Source organism: Delphinus delphis, chromosome 5, assembly GCF_949987515.2.
Source record: "Delphinus delphis chromosome 5, mDelDel1.2, whole genome shotgun sequence".
Lineage (NCBI taxonomy): Eukaryota > Metazoa > Chordata > Mammalia > Artiodactyla > Delphinidae > Delphinus > Delphinus delphis.
Window position 1 is genome coordinate 8,087,241 of NC_082687.1, and position 23,278 is coordinate 8,110,518.

The 23,278-nt window shown below is 41.5% G+C and overlaps 1 protein-coding gene across 2 annotated transcripts in view; it reads left to right on the plus strand.

Moving 5' to 3' along the window:
* Positions 1-23,278, plus strand: part of HERC5 (HECT and RLD domain containing E3 ubiquitin protein ligase 5) — a 40,895-nt gene that overhangs the window by 16,805 nt on the left and 812 nt on the right. For both annotated transcript variants that reach the window (XM_060011978.1, XM_060011979.1), the window contains exons 12-22: positions 195-384; positions 1,603-1,757; positions 7,459-7,572; positions 8,523-8,633; positions 10,422-10,592; positions 13,278-13,421; positions 14,337-14,503; positions 19,412-19,478; positions 20,325-20,395; positions 22,384-22,567; positions 22,650-22,752. In XM_060011978.1, coding sequence (XP_059867961.1) covers positions 195-384; positions 1,603-1,757; positions 7,459-7,572; positions 8,523-8,633; positions 10,422-10,592; positions 13,278-13,421; positions 14,337-14,503; positions 19,412-19,478; positions 20,325-20,395; positions 22,384-22,567; positions 22,650-22,752 — 1,477 coding nt within the window. The remainder of the gene's footprint in view (positions 1-194; positions 385-1,602; positions 1,758-7,458; positions 7,573-8,522; positions 8,634-10,421; positions 10,593-13,277; positions 13,422-14,336; positions 14,504-19,411; positions 19,479-20,324; positions 20,396-22,383; positions 22,568-22,649; positions 22,753-23,278) is intronic.

Sequence of the window (23,278 nt, forward strand, 5' to 3'; positions counted from 1 at the left end):
GAGGTTACTTGTCACACGTTTACACACCTAGGTATTGGGGAAGCTAGATGAGATGGGTTGTGAACATGGGTTTTAGAGAGACCACGTGATTGCTCCAATTTCATGGTGGGTTGAAACTCCGGGTTCCACACTTTATTTTATTACAGTAATTGCTGTGTTCTGAGTGTCTTTTCCTGGATCCTTTTTGACTACAGATAACCACATGTCTCAGGGATACTCTGTTGAAAAATCTTCCATTTCAGTCTCCACATCAAGAAGCTTTAGGAGTTTTCTTCCTTCTCCCAGAATGTCCTGTGATGCATGACTGTAACAACTGGGAGAGCCTGGTGGTTCCTTTTGCAGAGGCTCTTTATAAAATGCGTGGCCAGTCGTCGGAGGTCCTGGGTAAGATGGATGGTTTACATTTGAAAACACATGACTGTCTTCTCAATGGAAACACGTGCCTAGTGAAGTTACGGCAAAACTTAGGTGATCGTGAACACATTCATGGTTGTTAGTTCCTAGTCTTAGCATATTCTAACATGCTGCAGTAATTACTGTGTTCATCCAAGATGGACTGTTCTAGTCCCTTTTCAGCGTTCTTGTAATGATACCTGTGTGGCTTGGTCATGAGGTCCTTTGCCCCCTACTTTTCATTATGAAGAACTTCATACACAGACGTTGAAAGACTAGTACAGTGAATCCCAGATGCTCTCTACCTGAGAGTCAACAGCAGTTAACATGTTGCCGTGTGTGTACAGATTACATTTTATTTATGCTGAACTATTTGGAAGTGAGTTGGAGATATCAGGACATTTTACCCATAATATTCAGCATTCATCTCCTAAGGATATGGAATCTTGTATTACCTCAACATGGTTACCACAGCTAATAAGATTAGCCGTGATTCCATAATATTACCTCACATCTAGGCCATATTCAGATTTCTGCACTTGTCCCGAAAAGTATTGTACAGGCTTTTTTTTTTTTTAAAGAGCGTGGGTCAGTAGTCCTGTTCAGTGTCTCACATCTAGGTTTGTCTGATTGTTTCCTCCTGTCCCTGTATTTCCAGTACACTGGAAATTAGGTCTAGGGGCTTGATTATATTCTAATGAGGTTTTTGACACAAATAGCATATTCAGCCCAAGAAAGTCCATTCTTTCATATGTTTTGTCACATTGTAAGCGATGAAAAGCTGGTTTAAAGCATTTTTCTTTTATACAATGCGGAAAGATGGTTTTTAAGAGTTAAAAACTCGTGCTAAGAGGGCAAAATAGAGTCGTGTAATCACAAATAGTTCTTAATCTGGTTTTTAATACTGTATGCTATTTCATCTGGGCAAAAAATGTGACTGATTAATTTTGTCTAGTTTTTTTTTCCCCCCAACAAATGAATTAGATCCAATCTGTGGCTCTCTTACTGTCAAGGCATTTTTTTGAGAACATTAAATTCTACACTTTCAATTCCGATTGTATTTACTGAAAAATTTATTACAAATGTGTCTTTATGACTACAATATATATGAAAATATTCCACCAGTTTCAGAAAATACTGACTACTTTTTACCTTTAAGAATCCAAGAAATATTACATGCTGACAGTTACTTACCTTCGTATCCCTCAGAGGAATATTGGGCATCTCTGCAAGAAGCTGCTTTCATCAGACTGGTGCAGATGTTTAAAACAGCCGTCATTGCTCAGCTGAATTATTGGGCTGGAACTACGGAGAATAACTATCACATTAAAACTCTCCTAGAAATGATGAAAAAGCTGCACAGGGTAAGTGCTGTTTTAGAAACCCATGTATCTTTATTTTGCAATAAAAATTCCCTTGGTTTCACCTGGCTTGAAACTTAAGCAGACTCTTACGAAACATGAGGTCGGTACTGTTATTTTTAAAATGTTGTTTTTTGTGAATTAAGTCATGCATATAAAGGAGTGTGTCTAGTATCCGTATACAGTTTAAAGAAAGTAGTAAAACAGACATCAGTGTAACTACCACCCATGTTAAAAAAGAAAACATTTCTAGTGCTTTAGAAATGCCTGTGTGTCTCTCACAGATTATACACCCTCACCTCGCGGAGGTAGCCAGGATCCTGGATTTTCAGTTAATCATTCACTTACGCTTCTTTATCTTTTTATAGCCATGAGTATCTCTTGACACGATGCTGTTTAATTTTGCTGTTTCCAAAATTTCATATGAATCGAATACATGCTGCTTACACAACGTTCTGTTTTTTTAGACTCATCCAGATTAATACTTATGTCTGTACTTCATTTTCACTTCTGTATCACACCATAGTGTGACTCTACCAGAATTATCCATTCCGGTATTGATGGATATACAGTATGTGCTATTTGCAATTCTTTTTTGGGGGGAGGGTTCCTCTATGAGAAAACATGCTACTGTCAACATTTTTGTACTTATCTTTCGGTGTCCGTGTGTCAAGAGTTAGTTTTTAGTTTCCATCCCTAATTCTGGAATTGATAGGTTGGAGGATATGCCTGTGTTGTTCTTTATGGGTAGTGACAAACTGTCTTCCAAAGTGGTTGGACCAATTTAAATCCTCTCCAGGAAATGATGAGAATTCTGTTGCCCCATATCTGACTTTAAAATTGGGAAAATATTTTTCGTGCCATATTGAAATCGTGCCAGATTATGACTTTATTGATTGATGGATTGCCGAGTTGGGTTTTTGTTGCTGCGCGCGGGCTTTCTCTAGTTGCAGCGAGCAGGGGCTACTCTTCGCCGTGGTGCGTGGGCTTCGCACTGCGGTGGCTTCTCTTGTTGCGGAACACGAGCTCAGTAGTTGTGGCTCGTGGGCTCAGTAGTTGTGGCTCACGGGCTCTAGAGCACAGGCTCAGTAGTTGTGGCGCACGGGCTTAGCTGCTCCGCGGCATGTGGGATCTTCCCGGACCAGGGCTCGAACCCGTGTCCCCTGAATTGGCAGGCGGATTCTTAACCACTGCGCCACCAGGGAAGCCCCAAATTATGATTTTAATTGTATTTCCCTGGTTCTGATGCATTAGAGCATATTTTCATGTTTATAATTGCAGTACTTGTTTCCTCTTCTATAGAATACCTGTCCTTTTGCTCAATTTAAATGTATTTAATTTTTTCTTATTGGTTATAGGAGTACTTTTTAGTTTGGATACTAGTCCTTTGTCAATTATATGTGTTGCAAATATCAAGTCCCAGTTTATAGCTTGTCTTGGTGGTTTTTGATGAACTCACTTCTTTTTTTTTTTTAACTTGTTGGCCACACCCCTCAGCATGTGGGATCTTAGTGCCCCGACCAGGGATTGAACTTGGGCCCCCTGCATTGGAAGCGGGGAGTCTTAACCCCTGGACCGCCAGGGAAGCCCAAAACTCAGGTTCTTAATTTTAATGTAGATAAAATTTGGGGACTTCCCTGGCGGTCCAGGGGTTAAGACTCCCAGCTGCCAATGCAGGGGGCACGGGTTCGATCCCCAGTCAGGGAACTAAGATTGCGCATGCCACACGGCATGGCCAAAAAAAAAAAAAAAAAATTTTGTCAGTCTATTCCTTTATGATCTTTACTCCATGTGTTTTGTTTTAAACTTTTTTTTCCTTCAAGGTTTTAAATTGTTACCCGGATCAGGGATCTGGAGGGCTTCTTTTTGGAAAGGACCAGATGGTAAATATTTCAGGCATCTGTGAGACTTTACAGAATAAGCAGAGGGCCTGATTTGGCCTCGAGGGCTGCTCTAGATAGTCTAGATAGTCTTCTAACAGAGATGATAGCTGGGACCAGAGGAGGAGTTCAAACAGAGGCTTATACACCATATGTCTAATGTTTAAAAGGTTAGAAATCTAGCTAACAACGTGTTAAATGAAATAAAATATACTCTATCTTCCCACCTTGACAAATAAACCTTCCTCATGACAGGGGAAGCCAGGTTTGAATTTCGAAACCTTGGCTCCTTACAGAGTTCTGCAGCGAAAGGGGAGGCTCCGACGGACCCTCCCCGCTCCCACCCCAGGTCCTCTGCGCTTCTCTTCCTTCCTTGGTTTTCTCCCACACCAGGGCTGTCACGTGGCCGTGTGTGGACACCTCAGCCCACGTCTCTGTGTTCCATCCCACCTCCCACAATAGCCATTCCTTAGCCAACCCTGGGGCCCTGGAGCCTTGGGGTGTGTCACCTGTGACACTTCCACTCCCCAAAGGGCAAGTGGAGGGAGAAACCTGTGGAGCTCCCGGGGCTGGCTTGGAGCCGTCTGGGCAGGGACTTGCGGGTCTTGGGTTCTGGAGCTCAGTCTAGATGGGGATGTGTGATGAGTGGGCTCCATATAGACAGGCCCCGTTGACCCTGCAGACCCCTTGTGGGAAGGGGCTTGGCTGGAGGAAGCCCAGAGCAAAGACCTTTAAGTCAGAGGGCAGAGGTCACTCCTGCCAAGGTCTAAAGGGAGTATTGAGGTTAGCTTTGCCTTTCACACGTTGGTGTTTAATCCAACTGAAAATTTATTTTTATTATTTTCCATATGAAAACAATTACCTAGCACCGCTTAACTGAAATTCTGGCCTTTCTGCACTGATAGGTAATGTGAACTGTCATAAAACAAGTTTCTGTGTGCGGGGTTCACATACAGGCTCTTTTCTGTACTGTTAATCATTTTATGTGGCTCTATATTGTTTCTACTCGCTAAAAGAAACACTCCTGTCTTGTTCTTGAAGTGAATCTTGGATATTTTTGGCATTTGGTTCTTCCCTATAAATTTTGGAATTGGCTTTTCAGGTTCTACACACACATACACAGATCTTACTGGGAATTTGATTGAAATTGCATTTAAATCTGTACTTCACTTTGGGGAGAATTGATATCTTTACTGTTGTGAATCTTCATGGTATCTATTTCTTCTACTTATGAGATTATCTTTTAAGTTTTTCAATGAGTTTTTGTTATTTTACTATGAAAGTCTTGGATATCTTTAGTCAAATCTATTCCAGGGTATTTAACTTTTTTTAAGTTTTTGTAAATGGTATCTTTTAAAAACTATATTATCTGTTGTTGGTTTAACAGCAGATAAATGCATTGATTATAGGAATGCATTGTAAGAATGCATTGATTTTTGAATATTGATTTGTTTTCTTTTTCCTTTTTTTTTTTTTTTTTTGGCCGTACTGTGCAGCATGTGGGATCTTAGTTCCCCACCCAGGGATCGAACCCAGGCCCCATGCAGTGGAAGCTCGGAGTCTTAAACCACTGGACCGCCAGGGAAGTCCCTGAATGTTGATTTTTTTAATAACCAGTGAATTTGCTAAATTCTCGCATTATATCTAGTAATTTAACTGTAGATACTTCTGCGTTTTCTGTGCAGACAATCATATCTTTGAAAAACATAATGTTTTTTTCTTCCCAATTCTTAGGCATTTTATTATTTTCCTTTGCCTTGTTGCACTGGCTAGGCCTTCCTACCCCTAGTTGTTCAAGAGGAATGTTGAATAGAAGTCATAGTGATAGTAGGTGCCTAATCTTGTTGGTGATTTTAAAGGAAAATTCTGAATATCACGATTAAATAACATCTTTACTATGGGGTTTTGTAAAATAATCTTTCTAGGTAAAAGGATGTTCCCTCCATTTCTAAGTTGTTACACGTTTTAATTCAAAACAAGTATTGACTCTCCCCTCCTGAAATTCTACTTATTTTGTACGTTAGATCTTCTCGCTCTGTCATCCATGTCTCTTAATCGTCCTGTCATAATTTCCATCTGTTTGTCTCTTTTTACCCCATTCTGGATGATTTCTTCAGCCCTATCTTCCTATTCATGAATTAGCTTTTCAGTGATGTTTGTCTGCTATTAAAACTGTCTTTTGGGCTTCCCTGGTGGCGCAGCGGTTGAGAGTCCGCCTGCCAATGCAGGGGACGCGGGTTTGTGCCCCGGTCTGGGAAGATCCCACATGCCGCGGAGCGGCTGGGCCCGTGAGCCATGGCCGCTGAGCCTGCGCATCCGGAGCCTGTGCTCCGCAACGGGAGAGGCCACAACAGTGAGAGGCCCGCGTACCGCAAAAAAAAAAAAAAAAAAAAAAGAACATAAACTGTCTTTTGAGTTTTATTTCTAGTAGTATGTTTTTCACTTCTGGAAGTTCTCATTGGTTCTTTAAATTTTTTTTCTTGGTCATTATTTATAATTTCTGGGTACCTGAAGTCTTTGCAGGTCAGTTTTTGCTGTCTTTAGTTTCTGCTGAATCTTCCTCACGGCTCCTTCATTATCATGTATTTTGTGACTCTGTGTGTGTGTGTGTGTGTGTGTGTGTGTGTGTGCGCGCGCGCACCATTTTAACTACAATTTGCCTCATGGTCTTGGAGTTAGGGTGGGGATGGGTTGATGCAGGAGTGGAGGAAAGAGCTTGTTCATTTCTAGGTTACCCTGGTTCACTCTAATGGTAGCCCTTTTGGGTCCCAGATTTATGAAGCAAGGTTTCCTAATTTGAACAGAGTCTGGGCTTTGTCTCCTTTTCTCAGCCTCAGCCATTGAAACTGAAGTTCAGGTTCACCAGGTTTGGCAGATACTCTCGAGGGAAGTACCACCTTCCCTTAGTTCTTGACCTGATTATTCCATCCAAAAATGTTGGTTTACAGTTTATCCTGTATTTATGGTTGTTTTCAGTGAATCAAAGTGCCTAATCTATCAAACTGCTTAAAAAAAAGGTCTGCCCTACTGCTGAAAAGTGATGCCTGTTCCTGGCTGTTTTTAAAGGTTTTATATAAAAGTGAAAGATCAATCAACAAAATAATTCCAGGTCTTGAAAAATTGAGCAGTTTACTGAAGAGCTCAGGGAAAGTGTATTGTGATGAGCTTGCCACTTACAAAGAGAATTCCTAGAAATACTGAAGCAGCAACAGAAGAAATCTTGAAGGGATCCTGCTTTGCCCTTGGACTCTAACAGGCAGCGTCAGAATGTTTGTCAAGCTCCCCCCCCACACACCTCCAGCAGAATCCACGAAGATGACGCACCTCTTTCTCCATGACTCTGAGGCTTCTGAGGCTCTTGACAGTGCAAGGCTGAGATCAGCGGGGTCCTAGTCACAGGGATGAAACAGCATCCCCGTGCAGTGGCACTGGTCGGGGAACTAAGATCCTGCAAGCTGCACAGTGCGGCAACCGCCCCCCGCAAATTAAGAGAAAGAAAGAACGTGACATGAAGTATTGGGCCCCAGAGTAGTTTGGATTCATATTACACTGTATTTTTCTTCGCACTTGAGTTTCTTTAAAACTTCTTTATGGATTAAAAGTAGAAGTTTTTCATCATACCATCAATTTCTACTATTAAATCTTAGGTATTCTTTATGCTCCTGAAAGTTTGGGGCTTTGGCAGTGGGGGAATTGGATAGAACTTAATTCTGGTCATTAAAAGTATGTTTAACTTGCTGTTTATTCTGATAATCTAATTTATAGCCATTAAGCAAAATTGTCTTTGTATAAAGAACTTTCTCACAGGTGGTGTTTTATTTAAGGTAAACCAGACTAAATGTCAGCTGCCTGAAAATATCTTCAAAGTAAATGAACTCACACACTTGCTTGATTTTTATGAAGATGCATACAGAAGGACCGTCTGGAAAATGGGCGCAGTAAGTATGGCATATTTAAAGAGGGTATTGATCGTCGGTAAGTTAATACAGGCACTCGTTCTGTAACTTTGTACGAATTTCCAAAACTTCCTGTACTCTGCAGAGCTGCCCAATAGAAATAGCAGGGTTTATGGGAAAAGCAAGGCAGACCCCTCAAAACCGATGCAGTTTTGTAGCCAGAACACTGACAGAAAAGTGCTTCCTACCTGGGGGGATAGCTCAGATCAACCAGGCAAGCGGCTGTGGACAGTGCCGCGAGATGAAAAATGCACAAAAACCGAAGGGTAGAAATCTCTCCACACCCTGATTAGAGGACCGGTGGTACTGAGATAACACCTGCGGGAGTGGAGCTTTGCTCTTAAGGTAGGTATAGGAGGCTCGGTAACTCACCAGGAGCCAGCAGGATAGGGCTGTAACTTTGGGGAGGGTTCCCTGGGTATAAGTACTCCTTTTTCATTTTCTTAAAATAAAGCTAAAGGGCTCTTGCTGCCAGTTCAGCAGCTAATGTGAGATTTTTTTCACCTTTTCTCTGAAGGTTCTAATTCTACTCCTAGCACATCATCCTTTGCCTGGGAAGAATCTTGTCTGAGCTAACCAGCCATCTGCATTCTGTCAGTCCCCTGCTTACCGAATGCATCTGAACTAATTTCACGTTTCAGAAGTGCAGGTGGCAGCAGAACAGACTCTTTGGGAAAATGTCCAGAGTTTATAATTAATGGTGAAATTAAATGAGTACTGAAAACACTAGGTGTATATACCTTTCACTGATAGATATAAAACATTTCCTTAGAATTTTATATATCTGAGCCCTACTGACCAGCATTTTGGATTGCTTTGGCTATAAGTACTGAGACCTGAAACCATCAGGGCTTTAAGGCTAGGAAGTAAGGCGTAAAGTAAGATTTCTCTGTCCTTTCATTTATCAAAATTGTTGTCATTTCCATTTTTAGGACACTTCAGTGGACATCCACTATCCTGTCATATTCAGTCATTTTCCATTTATCTTTAATATTCTGTCGAAAGTTAAACTACTGTATGCAGACTCACTTTTAAAAATACAGGTATGCATGCCTATTTCTTTGTTTTCATTAGCAAATCAAATGATGAGTACCTTTTCCAGTGTATAATAGAGGAGTGGTAAGGGAGCCACTCACTGGTGAAACCAGTGGTGGTCATAGCATTCAAGAAGCTTATACTCTAGTGAAGAAGGCTATGGGCTTCCCTGGTGGTGCAGCGGTTGAGAGTCCGCCTGCCGATGCAGGGGACGCGGGTTCGTGCCCCGGTCTGGGAAGATCCCACATGCCGTGGAGCGGCTGGGCCCGTGAGCCATGGCTGCTGGGCCCGCGCGTCCGGAGCCTGTGCTCCGCAACGGGAGAAGCCACAGCAGTGAGAGGCCCGTGTACCGCAAAAAAAAAAAAAAAAAGAAGGCTAGAGAGGCTGTCACAATTTGAGTTGGGTTGGCCTCAAGGCATATTAGGGCCTCTGTAGCAAAGGCCAGAGCTTGGGCCTAGCTGTAGGGCTTTTGCCTTGAGGTTGGCGCCGGTAGTCTTCTGAACGGTACTCAAAGACGCATGGCAGACGTGGGCTTGACTGGGATTAGCACCAGTACATAAGAAGGTCTAATCTAATGGGAAAACATAGTAGTGGGAATAGAGGTGACAGAGGATTCTTGAAATTCAGACCCAAAGAAACGGCTGGCTGTGATCATGCCATAATAAAGGTTTGTGAAAAGTATTTCCCTTGCAGATGTACTTACTGTCATCAGCTGACTTGGTGCTGTTTGTCAGCGTATCCAGCAAGGGGTTTTGAACTTAAAACTGTACGCTTGAAAATGCCTCAGAAAATGCGCCTCGCTGCATTATTATAAGGATTAAATTTGTTGATCTAGGTAAAGCATTTAGAACAGTGCCTCTCCCAAAGTGCCCGAAAGTGTTAGCGCTTGTTGTCACTTCTATGCTGATACATGCATCTGTATATCTATATGCATGAATAATATTCAAATCTATGTCATAAAAAGATACCTTTACCTAATGCAGTTGCCATAATAAAACAAAGTAGGAAATTGATTTATAAGTTCCAAGTAAGACCATTAATGAAATATTTAACAAAGGAAAATGGAAGGAAAAAGGATCCGAGAACTTGATTTTGCTTCAACCCTGTAACTATTCTCTCTTGATTCTAAACAAGCTTCCGGTAATTTTTTTATAGAAATGGCATTTGATTTCTCTCTGTTTTGCTAAGAGACATAGACGTTAATGATCCCATATTGCCATTTGGTTCCAGGTGGACGGTCTGTGTGTCTGTCTGTCAGTCTGTGGGTCTGTCTCTCTCATGGTAACTTCGTAGATTATCTGTCCCCTAAAATCTCTTGTCTGAGTTTTCCTCCTAGAAAAGGATATCTTTAGAGAGGTCTTTCATCCTGCGCTTTTCCTGCAGCAGGCTTCTTTTCTAAACGTCTGCACTCCTCTTCCTGATGAGAATGCTAGGCTTCAGCTCACTGCTTCGGCCTCACGAGTCAGTCTCTTAGCCTGTTGACAATCGTTAGTCGGTCCCTGAAGTGTTCACAGCTGTGTTTACAGGATACAGTGGTCCAGAGGAGCCCGCGGTTGGTCACCTTCCTGCTCACCCAAACCAGCCCCACAGAGCTTTTCATTTCCTATGTCTCAAGTATCGTCTGCTCACTGGGGGTGAATACTGAATATATAGCCTGTCTCCAGGGGTGTACGTAGGGCCCTTTTCATAAATGTTTGTGGCACGCGCGGATAGTAAACCGAAGCGGTTTATTCTACTTTGTAAATTTCTACTTAGAGCAAACGGTGAAATGGAGTGAAACATTTTTCTTTTCCCAGGAGAAGAGATGGCGAGCTTGCGCGAGTTTGGCTGGCATTGTGGAACAAGAAAGGTCTGAATTTGCTTTACTGCCCACCGTTAATCTAACAGTCAGAAGGAGTCACTTGATTGAGGATGTTTTGAATCAGCTAAATCAGTTTGAGAATGAAGATCTGAGGAGGGAGTTATGGGTAAAATATAATTCTTACTTAATGTTTTTGCCGCTAAGACAGAAAACATAAAAGGATGTAATAAGGGGCCTTACAGAGAGGGAATTATCGCCCTTTTCCGCTGGGGTTATCTGTATTGGAGTTCCCCTAGTTTTCCCCAGTTACCTGTGCATTCCAGGTGAGAGCTGTCAGTACAGTCTGGCTAACGAGCAGCAGGTGAAATGGTCGTCCTCCCCCCAACCTGATCAGGTAGATAGCCCAGTACTAGCCCTAAGAGGTCCATCCCCTCATGAGGCTTGACCAAGCCGGCTGGTCATCACCTTTTAAAGGTTCCAGTGAGATGGGGTTGACCCAGAGGAGAATTGAGAGTTTGTTTCTGCTCTTCTGCAGGAACCCAGATTGCTTTGTTGAAGAGAGAACATTCTCTTTATTGACTACATAGTTTTTTGAGGGTATAATTGTAGATATCACCATGTCCTGAGTATTCATTAATAACGATCTTCGGTTTAGCTACTATATAAATTGTCTTACTAATAGATATTTGACACAGAATAATAATGACTAGAAGATCTAATGAATGTTTTCCTTATGCCAGGAACTACTGTAAAAGCTTTACACTTTTGTAACCCTTTGACCCACACTGTGTAGAAGGTTCTGTTTTTCCCTCCTTTTACACATGGGGAAACTGAGGTGCAGAACCATGAGGTAACTTATCCCAGGGTGACACAACTGATAAGTATCAGAGCCAGGATTTCAGCCCAGCCATCAGGCTCTAGACTCTCCAATTAATCAAGACAAGTCAGGATTTTCCTGATAATATTTATTAGAGTGTTTTTGATTCGAGGCATTAGTTTATCACTTGTCCTACTCAGATTAAAGAATGATTGACTTGACCAAACTCAAGATACTATTTTAAAAGTATAGAGTTTGCAGTTAGAGTTAGAGTTAGCATTTTTGCACATAGACAATTTTTAAAAATCTAGTGAACTCAGACTTCCCTGGTGGCGCAGTGGTTGAGAGTCCGCCTGCCGATGCAGGGGACACGGGTTCGTGCCCCGGTCCGGGAAGATCCCACATTCCGCGGAGCGGCTGGGCCCGTGAGCCATGGCCGCTGAGCCTGCGCGCCCGGAGCCTGTGCTCCGCAATGGGAGAGGCCACAACAGTGAGAGAGAGGCCCGCGTACCGCAAAAAAAAAAAAAAAAAAAAAAAAAATCTGGTGAACTCATTTTGACTCTAAACTGTGTCAGCCAGCCAGTCCACTCAGTTATTTTAGTTCCACTTTTATATTTCATTCATCCATTTAAAAAATTTAGGTAACATTTGAATAAGCAGCTACTATTTTCCAGACTGTGTGAGACACTTTACCTGCGTTATCCCATTTAATCTTTCTGATGATCTCGTGGGAAAACACACTTCGTGAGGTTAAGGAGCTTGCCCACATAAAGGGGCAGGGTAAGACGAAGGATAGAAGCACCAGCATAGAGCCGCAGGAATTTCTGGTATTAACGCAGCACGAAAAAGAAGAGAGAGATGAAAGCTTGAATAGTGCTTCATAAGAGAAAGCAAGGGAGAAAAGAGTGTGAAGAAAGAGGAAGTGGCCAGAAGTGTAAAATGAGTGGGTGAAATTAGGATGAGACGTGAGAAACTCAAGTCCTTGGAATTGGGGATTCACAGATTCTTGGTCCTCTTGGAGAGAAGCATTTAAGTAGAGAAACGAGTTTAGAAGTTGGTGTACATTAATCCCCAAAATTAGGCAACCTAGATTAGAGGAAGCCAGTATTGTCTGTACTGGAAACAGTGGTGTTGAGATTTTTTTCTCTTTTAAGGATAAGGGAGACCTTAACATATTTGTAAACTGAAGTGAAGGATTCCAAGAAGGAAAGGCAGAAAGGAGAACAGAGCAAGTAATGGAAGGAGCAAAGATGGGTTATAATAGAATCATCTCGAGGAGGGATTGGTGTCAGCAGGTGGGATTGCTGCCTCCTTATGGAATCAACAGCCAAGCCAGTAAATACATGTGCTCTGGTGTTTCAGTTTTTTTGAAAATTCTGATATTTATGATTTCTTTATGTTTACTTTCATTATACTTGATGTACCTGATGATTATAAAAATGATGCCAGTTGAGGTCAGTTTAGTGGTGAAGACTTCAGGCTCTCAGGTTTGTCACCCGTAGGATTAAGTCTCAGCAGCTGGGGACTTCCCTGGTGGTGCAGTGGTTAAGAATCCGCCTGCCGATGCAGGGGACACGGGTTCAAGCCCTGGTGCAGGAAGATCCCACATGCCGCGGAGCAACTAAGCCCGCGAGCCACAGCTACTGAGCCTGCGCTCTAGAGCCCGTGCTCCGCAACAAGAGAAGCCACCGCAATGAGAAGCCCACGCAGCACGACGAAGAGTAGCATCCACTCGCCGCAACTAGAGAAAGCCCGTGCGCAGCAACGAAGACCCAACACAGCCAAAAATAAAAATAAATAAATTTATTTTTTAAAAAAGTCTTAGCAGCTGTATAACCTTGGGAAAGTTATTTAAATTCTTGAAGCCTCATGAGCCTCCTAGAATTCGTAAGAAAATTCAATGCGCTAACACAAGTAATTTGCTTACCCCAGTACCTCCCAAATACTGGGGTCCACAAATAGTTATTAAATGAGATTTAATGCGTAGCAGTACAGAGCTCTGGAAGTGATGCATTATTTGCTCTGTTTCTTTAGGTTTCATTTAGTGGAGAAATTGGATATGACGCTGGAGGAGTCAGAGCAGAGTTTTTCCGTTGTCTCTTTGAAGAAATGACCCGGCCAGAATATGGGATGTTCACATATCCTGAAGAGGCTTCCTACATGTGGTTTCCTGTCAAGGTAAGTCCTCTTTTCTTGGTGTAGGTGTTTCCTGAGAGAAAAGGTATGGGGATTTACCATAGAAAATTAGGTTGTCTAGACTGTTGTATTATGGGAGAGGAATTATTGATGTAATTATGGAGATAACTTTTAATTCTAAAAAAGTGATTATTTTCTCTAAAATGGGGGTCCTCTTGCCCTGGGTTCCCAAGTCCACACAAGAGAATTTAAGCAATATATATGTATTGACCATTTCTAGAATGAATAGGTAAAAATGAACCCTTCCTTTCTTAGGCACTCATTCTTTGTTCTGTTTCCCCAATGAATTTGAAGATACAGCCTATGAAAAGAAATTGCAAAAACTTTGTTTATAAGGATTACTGAGCCTAAGGTGTTTCTATTCCTGTTAATACTTTTATTTTTTATTGAAATATGTTTGACATATAGCATTGTATAAATTTAAGGTGTACCACATGTTGATTTGATATATTTATATCATAGTATGATTGCCATTGTAGTGGTAATTAGCACCTTTTTCACATCTCATAATTATTTCTTTTCAGTGGTGGATAATTAAGATCTAGTACCATAGCAGGTTTGATGATTGTAATACAGTATCGTTATCCATACTCACTGTGCTGTGCTTTTGAACTCTAGGATTCATTTGCTACTCATTGCAGCTTTTCCGCCTGAACAACATCTCTCCTGTCTCCTCACCCCCATACTATTGATGCTTCCAGTAACCAAAACTGTGGCAGGGATTTAAATTGACTTAATAATTGAATATAAACCCTAAGTATTCTTATCTCAAGATTTTTCGTTTTAATTTGTGATTTGATTTTGTGAAAGGGGAGAAATAGTTTACCTAATGTAAATATTCCATTGTACTGGTAAAAATTCATAATACGTTAAGGTTTTTTTTTTTCCTCTTTTCAGCCTAAATTTGAGAAGAAGAGTTATTTCTTCTTTGGGGTTCTGTGTGGACTCTGCCTGTTCAGTCGCAATGTTGCCAACATCCCTTTCCCACTGGCTCTGTTTAAGAAACTTTTGGACCAAGTGCCATCGTTAGAAGACTTGAAAGAACTCAGTCCTGTTCTGGGACAGTAAGTTAACGTAGTTCCTTTTTCAGAACCCTGTCTGACATATATTTAGATAAATAATTAAACACACACATTCCAGTAGTATTTTCGTGTTCAATAGTAGCATTCTGGGTGTTTTAAACTGATTCTAACTTTGTCAAATTGTTAGATAATAATTGAACTTTCTAAAATTAAGAAAAGTTGGTTTTTCGTATAGTCGGTCCTCACTGTTTTCATTAACCTTTGGTTTATTTGAGTAGAGACAGTCATGACAGAGCACAGGTTACACCTTGGTGCAAAACCTGCAAGTGATGCTTATTTTATTTCGTTTTATTTATTTATTTACTTATTTATTTTAAAGAGACATGTTTTCCAAAGTTGTTTTTTTGTTTTGTTTTTTTTAAAATTTATTTACTTTTGACTGTGTTGGGTCTTCGTCCCTGTGCGTGGGCTTTCTCTAGTTGCAGCGAGCGGGCGCTACTCTTCGTTGCGGTGTGCGGGCTTCTCACTGTGGTGGCTTCTCTTGTTGCAGAGCACGGGCTCTAGGCACGCAGGCTCAGTAGTTGTGGCACACGGGCTTAGTTGCTCCATGGCATGTGGGATCTTCCCAGAACAGGGCTTGAACCCGTGTCCCCTGCATTGGCAGGCGGATTCTTAACCACTGTGCCACCAGGGAAGTCCTGATGTTTATTTTAAAAGTTGTTTTATGTCATCCTCTTTAAAATGAAAACTTATTTCTAAGTTAAAAGACAAGCCACCACCTCACAAAACATATTGGTAACATATAATAGAAAGGGTTAATACCCCTGCTGAATAAAGCGTTCCTGCACGTCCATAAGAAAAATTGACAGAGTATACAAGAAAGTAACCTACAAAAGAAGCAATAGAAATGGTTCGTAAATTAAGATGATCACGGATAATCATAAATTAAGTGATCATGGAATGCATATTAAAGTGAGAGGCTAATATGGACTTCAAATTGACAGTGGTTGGAAATACTGATGCTGCGTAGTGTCAGCAAGGATTTGGGAGAAGGTTCACTCTGCTATCAAGAATTGTGAGTGGAATTCATTGTAAATTGGTAACTCCTTGTCAGAGAGCAGTATGGCAGTGCAGTATTCCCCCTTATCTGCAGGAGATGCGTTCCAAGCCCTCCAGTGGATGCCTGAAACCGTAGATAGTACCGAATGCTATATATACCATGTCTTCTCCTATACGTACATACTTAGGATAAAACTTTATTTATAAATTTGGCACACTATGAGATGAACAATAACTAATAATAAAATAGGACGATTATAATAATATACTGTAATAAAAGTTATGTGAATGTGGTTTCCCTCTCTCAAAATGTCTTACTGAGGAAATCTAATGCCTTTTCCATCCTAACTGAGCACTTATCATGCACTGTGGCCATAACTTTTGCAGTTGGAGGTGCAAGAGCAAACCAGCATGAATTTCTTTTTTCTTCTTTACAGTTTCCCAGATAGAAGATTCTTTCATACTGTAGGTCCTAGCCACCTCAGCGTCTGATTTTTTCTTTCCTTATTAAGTTGAGAACTTTCACCTTTTCACTTAAAACATACAGTTTACGGCTTCTCTTGGGCCCATCCGAATTGCCAGCATCACTACTCTTGCTCTTTGGGGCCGTCATTAAGTAAAATAAGGGTTGCGTGGATGCAAGCACTGTGGTGCCACAGTGGTCACGAGGCAGCTACTGAATGCCCAACAGGTGGGATACGCTGGACAGAGGGATGATTTACCGCACAAAGAGGGATGGTGAGAGATTGCATCATACTACTCAGTACGGCCTGCAATTTAAAACTGATGAATTATTCTGCAGTTTTCCATTTAATGTTTTCAAATTGCAGTAGACCACAGATAACTGAAACTTTGGAGAGCAAAACCATGGCTAAGAGGGGACTACTGTGCTTAGAATAAAAAAAAACATGTTTGCTGCTTTGACCCAGCAATTCTACCTCTAGACATTTCACATTTAGAAATAGGCAATCGTGCAGATATGTCTCCTAACGCACATTGTATTAGATAGTTTATAATATGTAGACTACCTAAATGCTCTTCAGTGAGGGAATTAATGTTTTTGGTATATTTATGCAATGGAATACTGTGGGGATTTCTAAAAGAATGAGAACAGTAGTATGATTCTGTTATTATTATTATCCCTATTTTACAGATGAGGAAACTGAAAGGGAAGAAAGTTAGGTAACTTGCCCCAGATCCCATAGTGACAGAACTATGGTTGGAACACAGACACTGGCTCCGGAATCCAACTATTAATCGTTATACTTATTGTACTAGTAAGATAAGGACAAAAATATTGAAAGCACCAAATTTGGAAAGGAGTAGATAAGTTTGTCATTTTTTGCTGAAAACATTGAAAATGACATAAATAATGCTTATGCCTAAGAAGATTTAATAAACTAAATAACTTAATATACATAAACTGAATAAAGACCACTAAATCCATATTAGCATTTCTCAAACTTTTAGGTCTTAAGACTCTCTTAAAAATTAAGAGAGGACCCCAAAGAGCTTTTACTTATATCAGTTACATTTGTCAGTATTTATAATATTAGAAATTAAAAGTGATAAATGTTTTAAATACAGGAATACATGCTCATTCTGTTAGCTGTCACATAGCCTCTGGAAAACTCTGTTCTGTACTCATGACAGAATGTGAAGGAGGCAAGTAACGTCTTAGTAGTATTATGAAATTAGTTTTGACCTTGTGGACCCCCCTGTAAAGACCTCAGGGATTCCCAGAAATTGTTGGTCTTGGTTATGCTTTGAGAATCCCTGATCTCTATATTCAACAAAACTCCTATTTTAATCCCAGCAGGCTTAAAAAAAAAAAAAAAAGGCTGATTTAAAATGTATATGGATGAACAAGGGGCCAGGAATAGCCAAAAATAATTTGCAAGGTGAATAAGGATGGGGAGCTTGGCCTAGCAGATATCAAGAGTCGTTAGAAAGCTGTATTAATTAGGGCAGTATGATATTGGTGCAAGCTTTCCAATGGTACAGGAGAGCATAGAACCCTATACACATGGAAGTTTGTTAGAGGTAGTATATTAGATCAGTGGGAACAGAAGTACTGTTCAATTAGTGCACCTGGGAAAAAAAGGAGAACAGATACCGTACATCACATAATAGAATCAACTCTGTGTGGATAAGGGACTTGAATACTGAATGCAACGATGATGAAAATATGGACAGTTATCTTTCTCACCACTGGGATTTCTCAAGCAAGACATAAAAATACCAACGTTAAAGGAAAGATTGATAAATTTAAGTGCAATAAGATGAAAGAAGTTCTCTGTTCATCAAGAGATACCTTAGCAAAGAGAAAAGATACTCTTCAAACTGTAGATACATGTATAACATTTTGGGGGTGGTAGAAAAATGGGATAAGGGAGGTACCCCCTGTAGGTAGGTATAAGATCCTGGCAATGTTTTAGTTCTTGTTTGGGGAGTCAGGTTCACAGGTGTTCTTCATAAACATACCCATAAATAAGCAAACGAGCTGTACAGGGACATATAAAGACAGAGTATCTTGAACCAAGTTTATGATGAATCCAGTTTTGTCAGCTGGGTTCCCATTACTTTCCCTCAACCCCCCCAAAGCACAGTTAAACATGGTCTGTTTTTATCGTGATACCATAATAAAAGATCCAGCATTTTAGAGAATTCCTTGGCGGCCCAGTGGTTAGGACTTGGCACTTGCACCGCCGTGGCCTGCGTTCAGTCCGTGGTCGGGGAACTGAGATCTCACAAGCCATGCGGCACGTGGCATGGCCAAAAAGAAAAAAGAAAAAAGGATCCAACATTTTGGCACAATATGGTAATAAAAAATCCAGCAGGGAAAAGGAATCAACTTGGATTCCACCTTCTCCCAGAGGTCTTCCCCGATGACACGCATCCCTTCAGAAGGAGTTAACCAAGCTCTCCCAAGTTGTAGCTGTACCATTTACATCGTTCCTAGCTGCACATAGCTGACAGCACTGTAGTAAGATTTTTATCAGCATATCTTACCTGTAAGTCTCAGGATTTGATCAATAATAATGTCTTACTCTCAGCTTTACGTCCCTTATCCCTGCCATACCAGATACTTAATAAATGTTTGTTGAATGAATAAATGAGTGAGGGAGCACATAATATAGTATGCCTTGTATTACTTTAAAAGTATTTATAGGGACTTCTCTGGCAGTCCAGTGGCTAAGACTCCGTGCTTCCAGTGCAGGGCACGCAGGTTCGATCCCTGGTCGGGGAAACTAAGATCCCGCATGCTGCGTGGCCTGGCCAAAAAATAAAAAATTAAGAAAAATAAAAGTACTTATAAAGGTGGAAATATAAAGACAGGCTGCTCTCCATTCTGACGTAACCTCTGTTCTCACAGATGCCTTGACACAGTTAAGGTGGTCAAATTTCAGGTCTGTCTTAAGCTTGAAGATATTGGGACAGGAGGTATAGAGATGGCCCTTTGACCCACCCACTCCTAAAAATTTCAAGTGATACCTGATAATTAAAAGGAAATCTATTATTCTGTAGGTAATGTTTATTAAAAGCTTAAAGAAAGGTAACACCAGTGTGAATGAGTTTCAGAATCAATAAGCATGTTAGTGATCCTTCTCTGAATTAGGAACCTGCTGTCACTGGGTGAGCCGGATAGGGTGGAGGGAAGAGAGCTGGGAATTGTGTGAGGAGCCTGCAGAATTGCAAATAAACCTCCAAATGTCACACTTTCGGCTGAGGTCAGGCCCGAGTTAGAGTCTCAGTACACAGAAGCAGGTTCTGTGAACTGAACCTGACCTCCCACCTTGGGAATAAGCGTGCCCTTGACATTTGTTTTAGATGATGTTTCTAGCCATCATGATTATTGACATCTGAAGAATAAAATCATTTGTTCTTCAGGAGTTTGCAGACCCTTCTGGATGATGAAGGCGATGACCTTGGAGAAGTATTCCACATCCATTTTAATGTGAGTAACAGTAAAAATCAAATTACAGCTCCTATTTCATCGGATGAACCTTTTTTATACTTACCTTTAATAAAAAACCACACGGAATTAAGCTAGTACAGAAGGTGTTCTTCCTCATTTTTCATGAGCTGGGTGTATCAGTTAGATCTTACCAAGGAACAGACAACGCCTAAGCTTAGTGGGTTAAAGCAGCAGACACGATTCTGTGGGTGTCTGGACTGGGCTGACCTGGCGGGCTGCCTGGCCCACAGTGGCCTTGCTTACACACCTGGTGGCCAGCAGGCCGGATGGCTGAGGGGGTGTCAGCTGGAACAGCTGTCTCTGTTCTAGTGGCCTTTTGTCCTCCAGTAGGCTAGCTGAGGCTTCTTCACGAGTGGTCGCAGGGTCATGGCGAGTAGGAGATGGCGAGCCCCGGCACACCAGCTGCTCTTCAAGCTTTTGCTCCTGTCAGGTCCCGTGGGCTAAAGTACTTCACGTGGCCACGCTCGGACTCGGGAGCCGAAGAAATAGACTCGCCCTCTTGATGGGAGGTGTTGCAGAATCACGTTGCGTAAATAGCAGGATGGGAGGAATCTGGCCACGTTTTGCAAATCTACCATACTAGGTCTGTAGTGTGTAAAGTGAATGCTGAGCTATGGCAACTGTCCGATTAATTTATTCAATATGATCAGTTAAAATAGATAATTCAAGTTCTTTTAGAAACTTAGTTTTCGTTCTGCATGGTAAAGGTGGTAATTTTTTACCACCTTGCTGGTTTGAGGAAAAGAGGTACGCTCCAGAGTGTTTTTGTTGATAGTATATTGTTCAGGATTGTCTCGGAGATACTGAGTTCGTTTGTGGTTACAGGTGCATTGGGACAAACATGACGTAGACTTAATTCCTAACGGAAGTCACATAACTGTCGACCACGCTAACAAGTAGGTACAAAGAAGTGAAGTATTTGTTTTGTTTATACACTGCATTTATTTCGCTGGGCTCTAAAAATTCCTTGTAATTATTATCTTCCTTTCTCAATCATTTTCCGAAAAGGCAGAGAGTCAGTTCATGTTGTATGTATGTGTGTGTCTCCTAGGGTTCATATGCTGGCTGGGAAGGAAATGGCTTTCTTGGAGAGGCCTTCCCTCATCTTCCTGTCTAGGATTATACCACTGAGCTCTCTCTCTTTATTCCCCTTACCTTTTCACGTCACACGTTACCTACCTTGAGGATTTTTGCTTGTTTCCTTATCAGTGTTTCCGTAGCTCTGAGGAGCTGCGTGATGGCAGGGTCTTGGTCTGTCTTGCTCACCGTTGTTTATCCAGTGCCTGGAGTTGTCCACAGTGGTGTCTGGTCCACAGCAGGCGCTTAGTTTTGTTAATATTACTAGATGTTACTGTGGTATCTTGACTTCCCAATACTTTATGGGATGCCATTTAGAGCCATAGAGTTTGATTATAGAACGCTCCCCTGATAGTTGGTCAGCGTGGCAAAGAAATATCGAGTGAGCATTCTTTATTTTAAAAAACTTGGTATTATAACATACAGACAAGTTCAAGATTAGAAGCATTCAGATCAAGAAATGGAACATTTCTAGCTCTGTGGTGTATTTTATGACGATACCCCAATTTGTCCATAGTATTATTGAATGCCTGGCCCCTTTCCCTGAAAGAATTGGCAAATGTGCCCAAAGGCAGAAACTGCAAGCTAAGTGCTGGGCTCACCTCGGGGAGCTTCCCTTGTCTCTTAGTCCAGAGGCCCTCTTGAATCTTGACTTAGATTTGGAAACCTGGAGCTAGACGTGCTTTTGTATATTACCTGGGTTTTTCTAGTTCTTATCGCTGGGAACATTTGCTACAAGCTACTCCATTATAACTAGATGTATAAATCTCCTCTTTGTTTGTGTTTAAGCACAAATAATTACTCACTCTGACAAATTCAGACAATACAAAAGAGTATAAAATAGGAAGTTTCCCCTGTCTCCCTAGCCCATTCTCCAGAGATAACAGGGACGGTTTTATTCTTCCAAAATTTTTCTCTTCTTATCTGTCAGTTCTCTTAACTGTGTGACTTTGAGCAATCTCGCACCTTCACTGTGTCTCAGTTTCTTTTCCTCTTTACCAAAATGCCATAAGAACCTGCCTTGCAGAGTTTTACGAAGATTAAATAAGACAATACATGAAAAAAACAGCTCTAACAGTTCATGGCACATGGTAAGCACCCCATTATTAGATGTTCTAGCTCTTTTTTTTTTTTTTCTGCTTTAGAATATTTTATTGGTATCCTTTTGATAAGACCAAGTAAAGGCCGCCTAATTCATTTTGGCCCCCAAATTTCTAGGCAGTCCCCTCCCCGCATCCCCCAGAGGTTGACAGCTGCTCACATGGGTTCATGCAGGAGAGATGTAAAGTTCCTAGGATCTGTCCAGCACCAGATGGAGGACATCCTTTGTGTCAGCAGAATTCAGAGTCCCCGGGTAGAAGGCACGCTGCTCTCCACTTCTTGTCCCAGCCTGTTGTTGCAGTGGCAGGAACCATTACCCGGGCACACCAGCCATCCCAACAGCACTTCTCCAAGAGGAGAATTCCAGACCTTAGGCCTTCAGTCACCAGGCTAGCCCTGAATCTCTGTGAAGGGGCACCGCCCCAGCTGGACTTGCAAAGCTCTCGTGCTTTATTCAAGACTAACACACCGGTGGATGTCTCAAGCCCCCTCGTGGCGCTGCAGACCCTCCTTCGAGAATCAGGGGGCTGCACACCGGCAACACAGGTGGCCGCCTTCCCCTTGTTTGGGGAAGGTTTTGCAGCAGCTGCCAGGAGGACCCCAAGGCCACTGTCTCTTACTTTATTTCTATCATCCTTTTCACCCCCTCCCCCAGTTTTGTTCAGGATAGTGCAGTAACCTGAAATCATCTTTCGTTTCATTAAAGGAGAGACTATGTTTCTAAGTATGTCAGTTACATCTTCAACATCTCTGTAAAGGCGGTTTATGAAGAGTTTCAAAGAGGATTTTACAAAGTGTGCGACAAGGAGATTATTGAATTTTTCCATCCGGAAGAACTCAAGGATGTGATTATTGGAAATACAGATTACGACTGGGAAACATTTGAAAAGGTACCTCTTAAAGGCCAAGTGGTTTGAATTACAATTTTGTTTGTTTGTTTCCTGAATTTTTTTTTTTTTTCATTTTCTCTAGAATGCACGTTACGAACAAGGATATGACAGTTCACATCCCACCATAGTGATGTTTTGGAAGGCTTTACACAAATTGACTTCGGAGGAAAAGAAAAAATTCCTTGGTGAGTACTGCATCAGGAGGAGGTCTATAATCTCGTGTCTTTTCTGTGAGGTGAGGAAATCTTGTGTGTCATGGGTACCATTTGCAACAAATCATGCTGTCAGAGCCACTCCTAGCCCAGTGGAAGGTCCTTTATGCCAGGTTGTCCCAACATCAAAAAACAAATGTGAATATAGGTCTTTCTCCTGTCATTTTCAATTCTGCCTTGCTGCTAAATTTTTCTTCTTTTCTTTGAGCTAAATATTGAGGCTTCTCCTGTAGTTGAGTCACCATTCAGTTACCCAGGCCCTGTGGGATGAGCCAGGCTGTGTACCGTCATTTGTGTCCACTCCTTTACCTCAGCTTCAGACTTTGAGCTCAGTTTTATGCCTACTCGGTGCTTTTCCTGAGACCTGTCTAAAGACTTCCTCTCTCATTTTCTTACTCAACTTCCTTAGTTTATTTTTGAGAAACGTTTATCTGCTCATTCTTTTTTCTGTGGATAACATGGGTGTTGGAAAGTATTCAGACTTCTCCAGAAGCCCAAC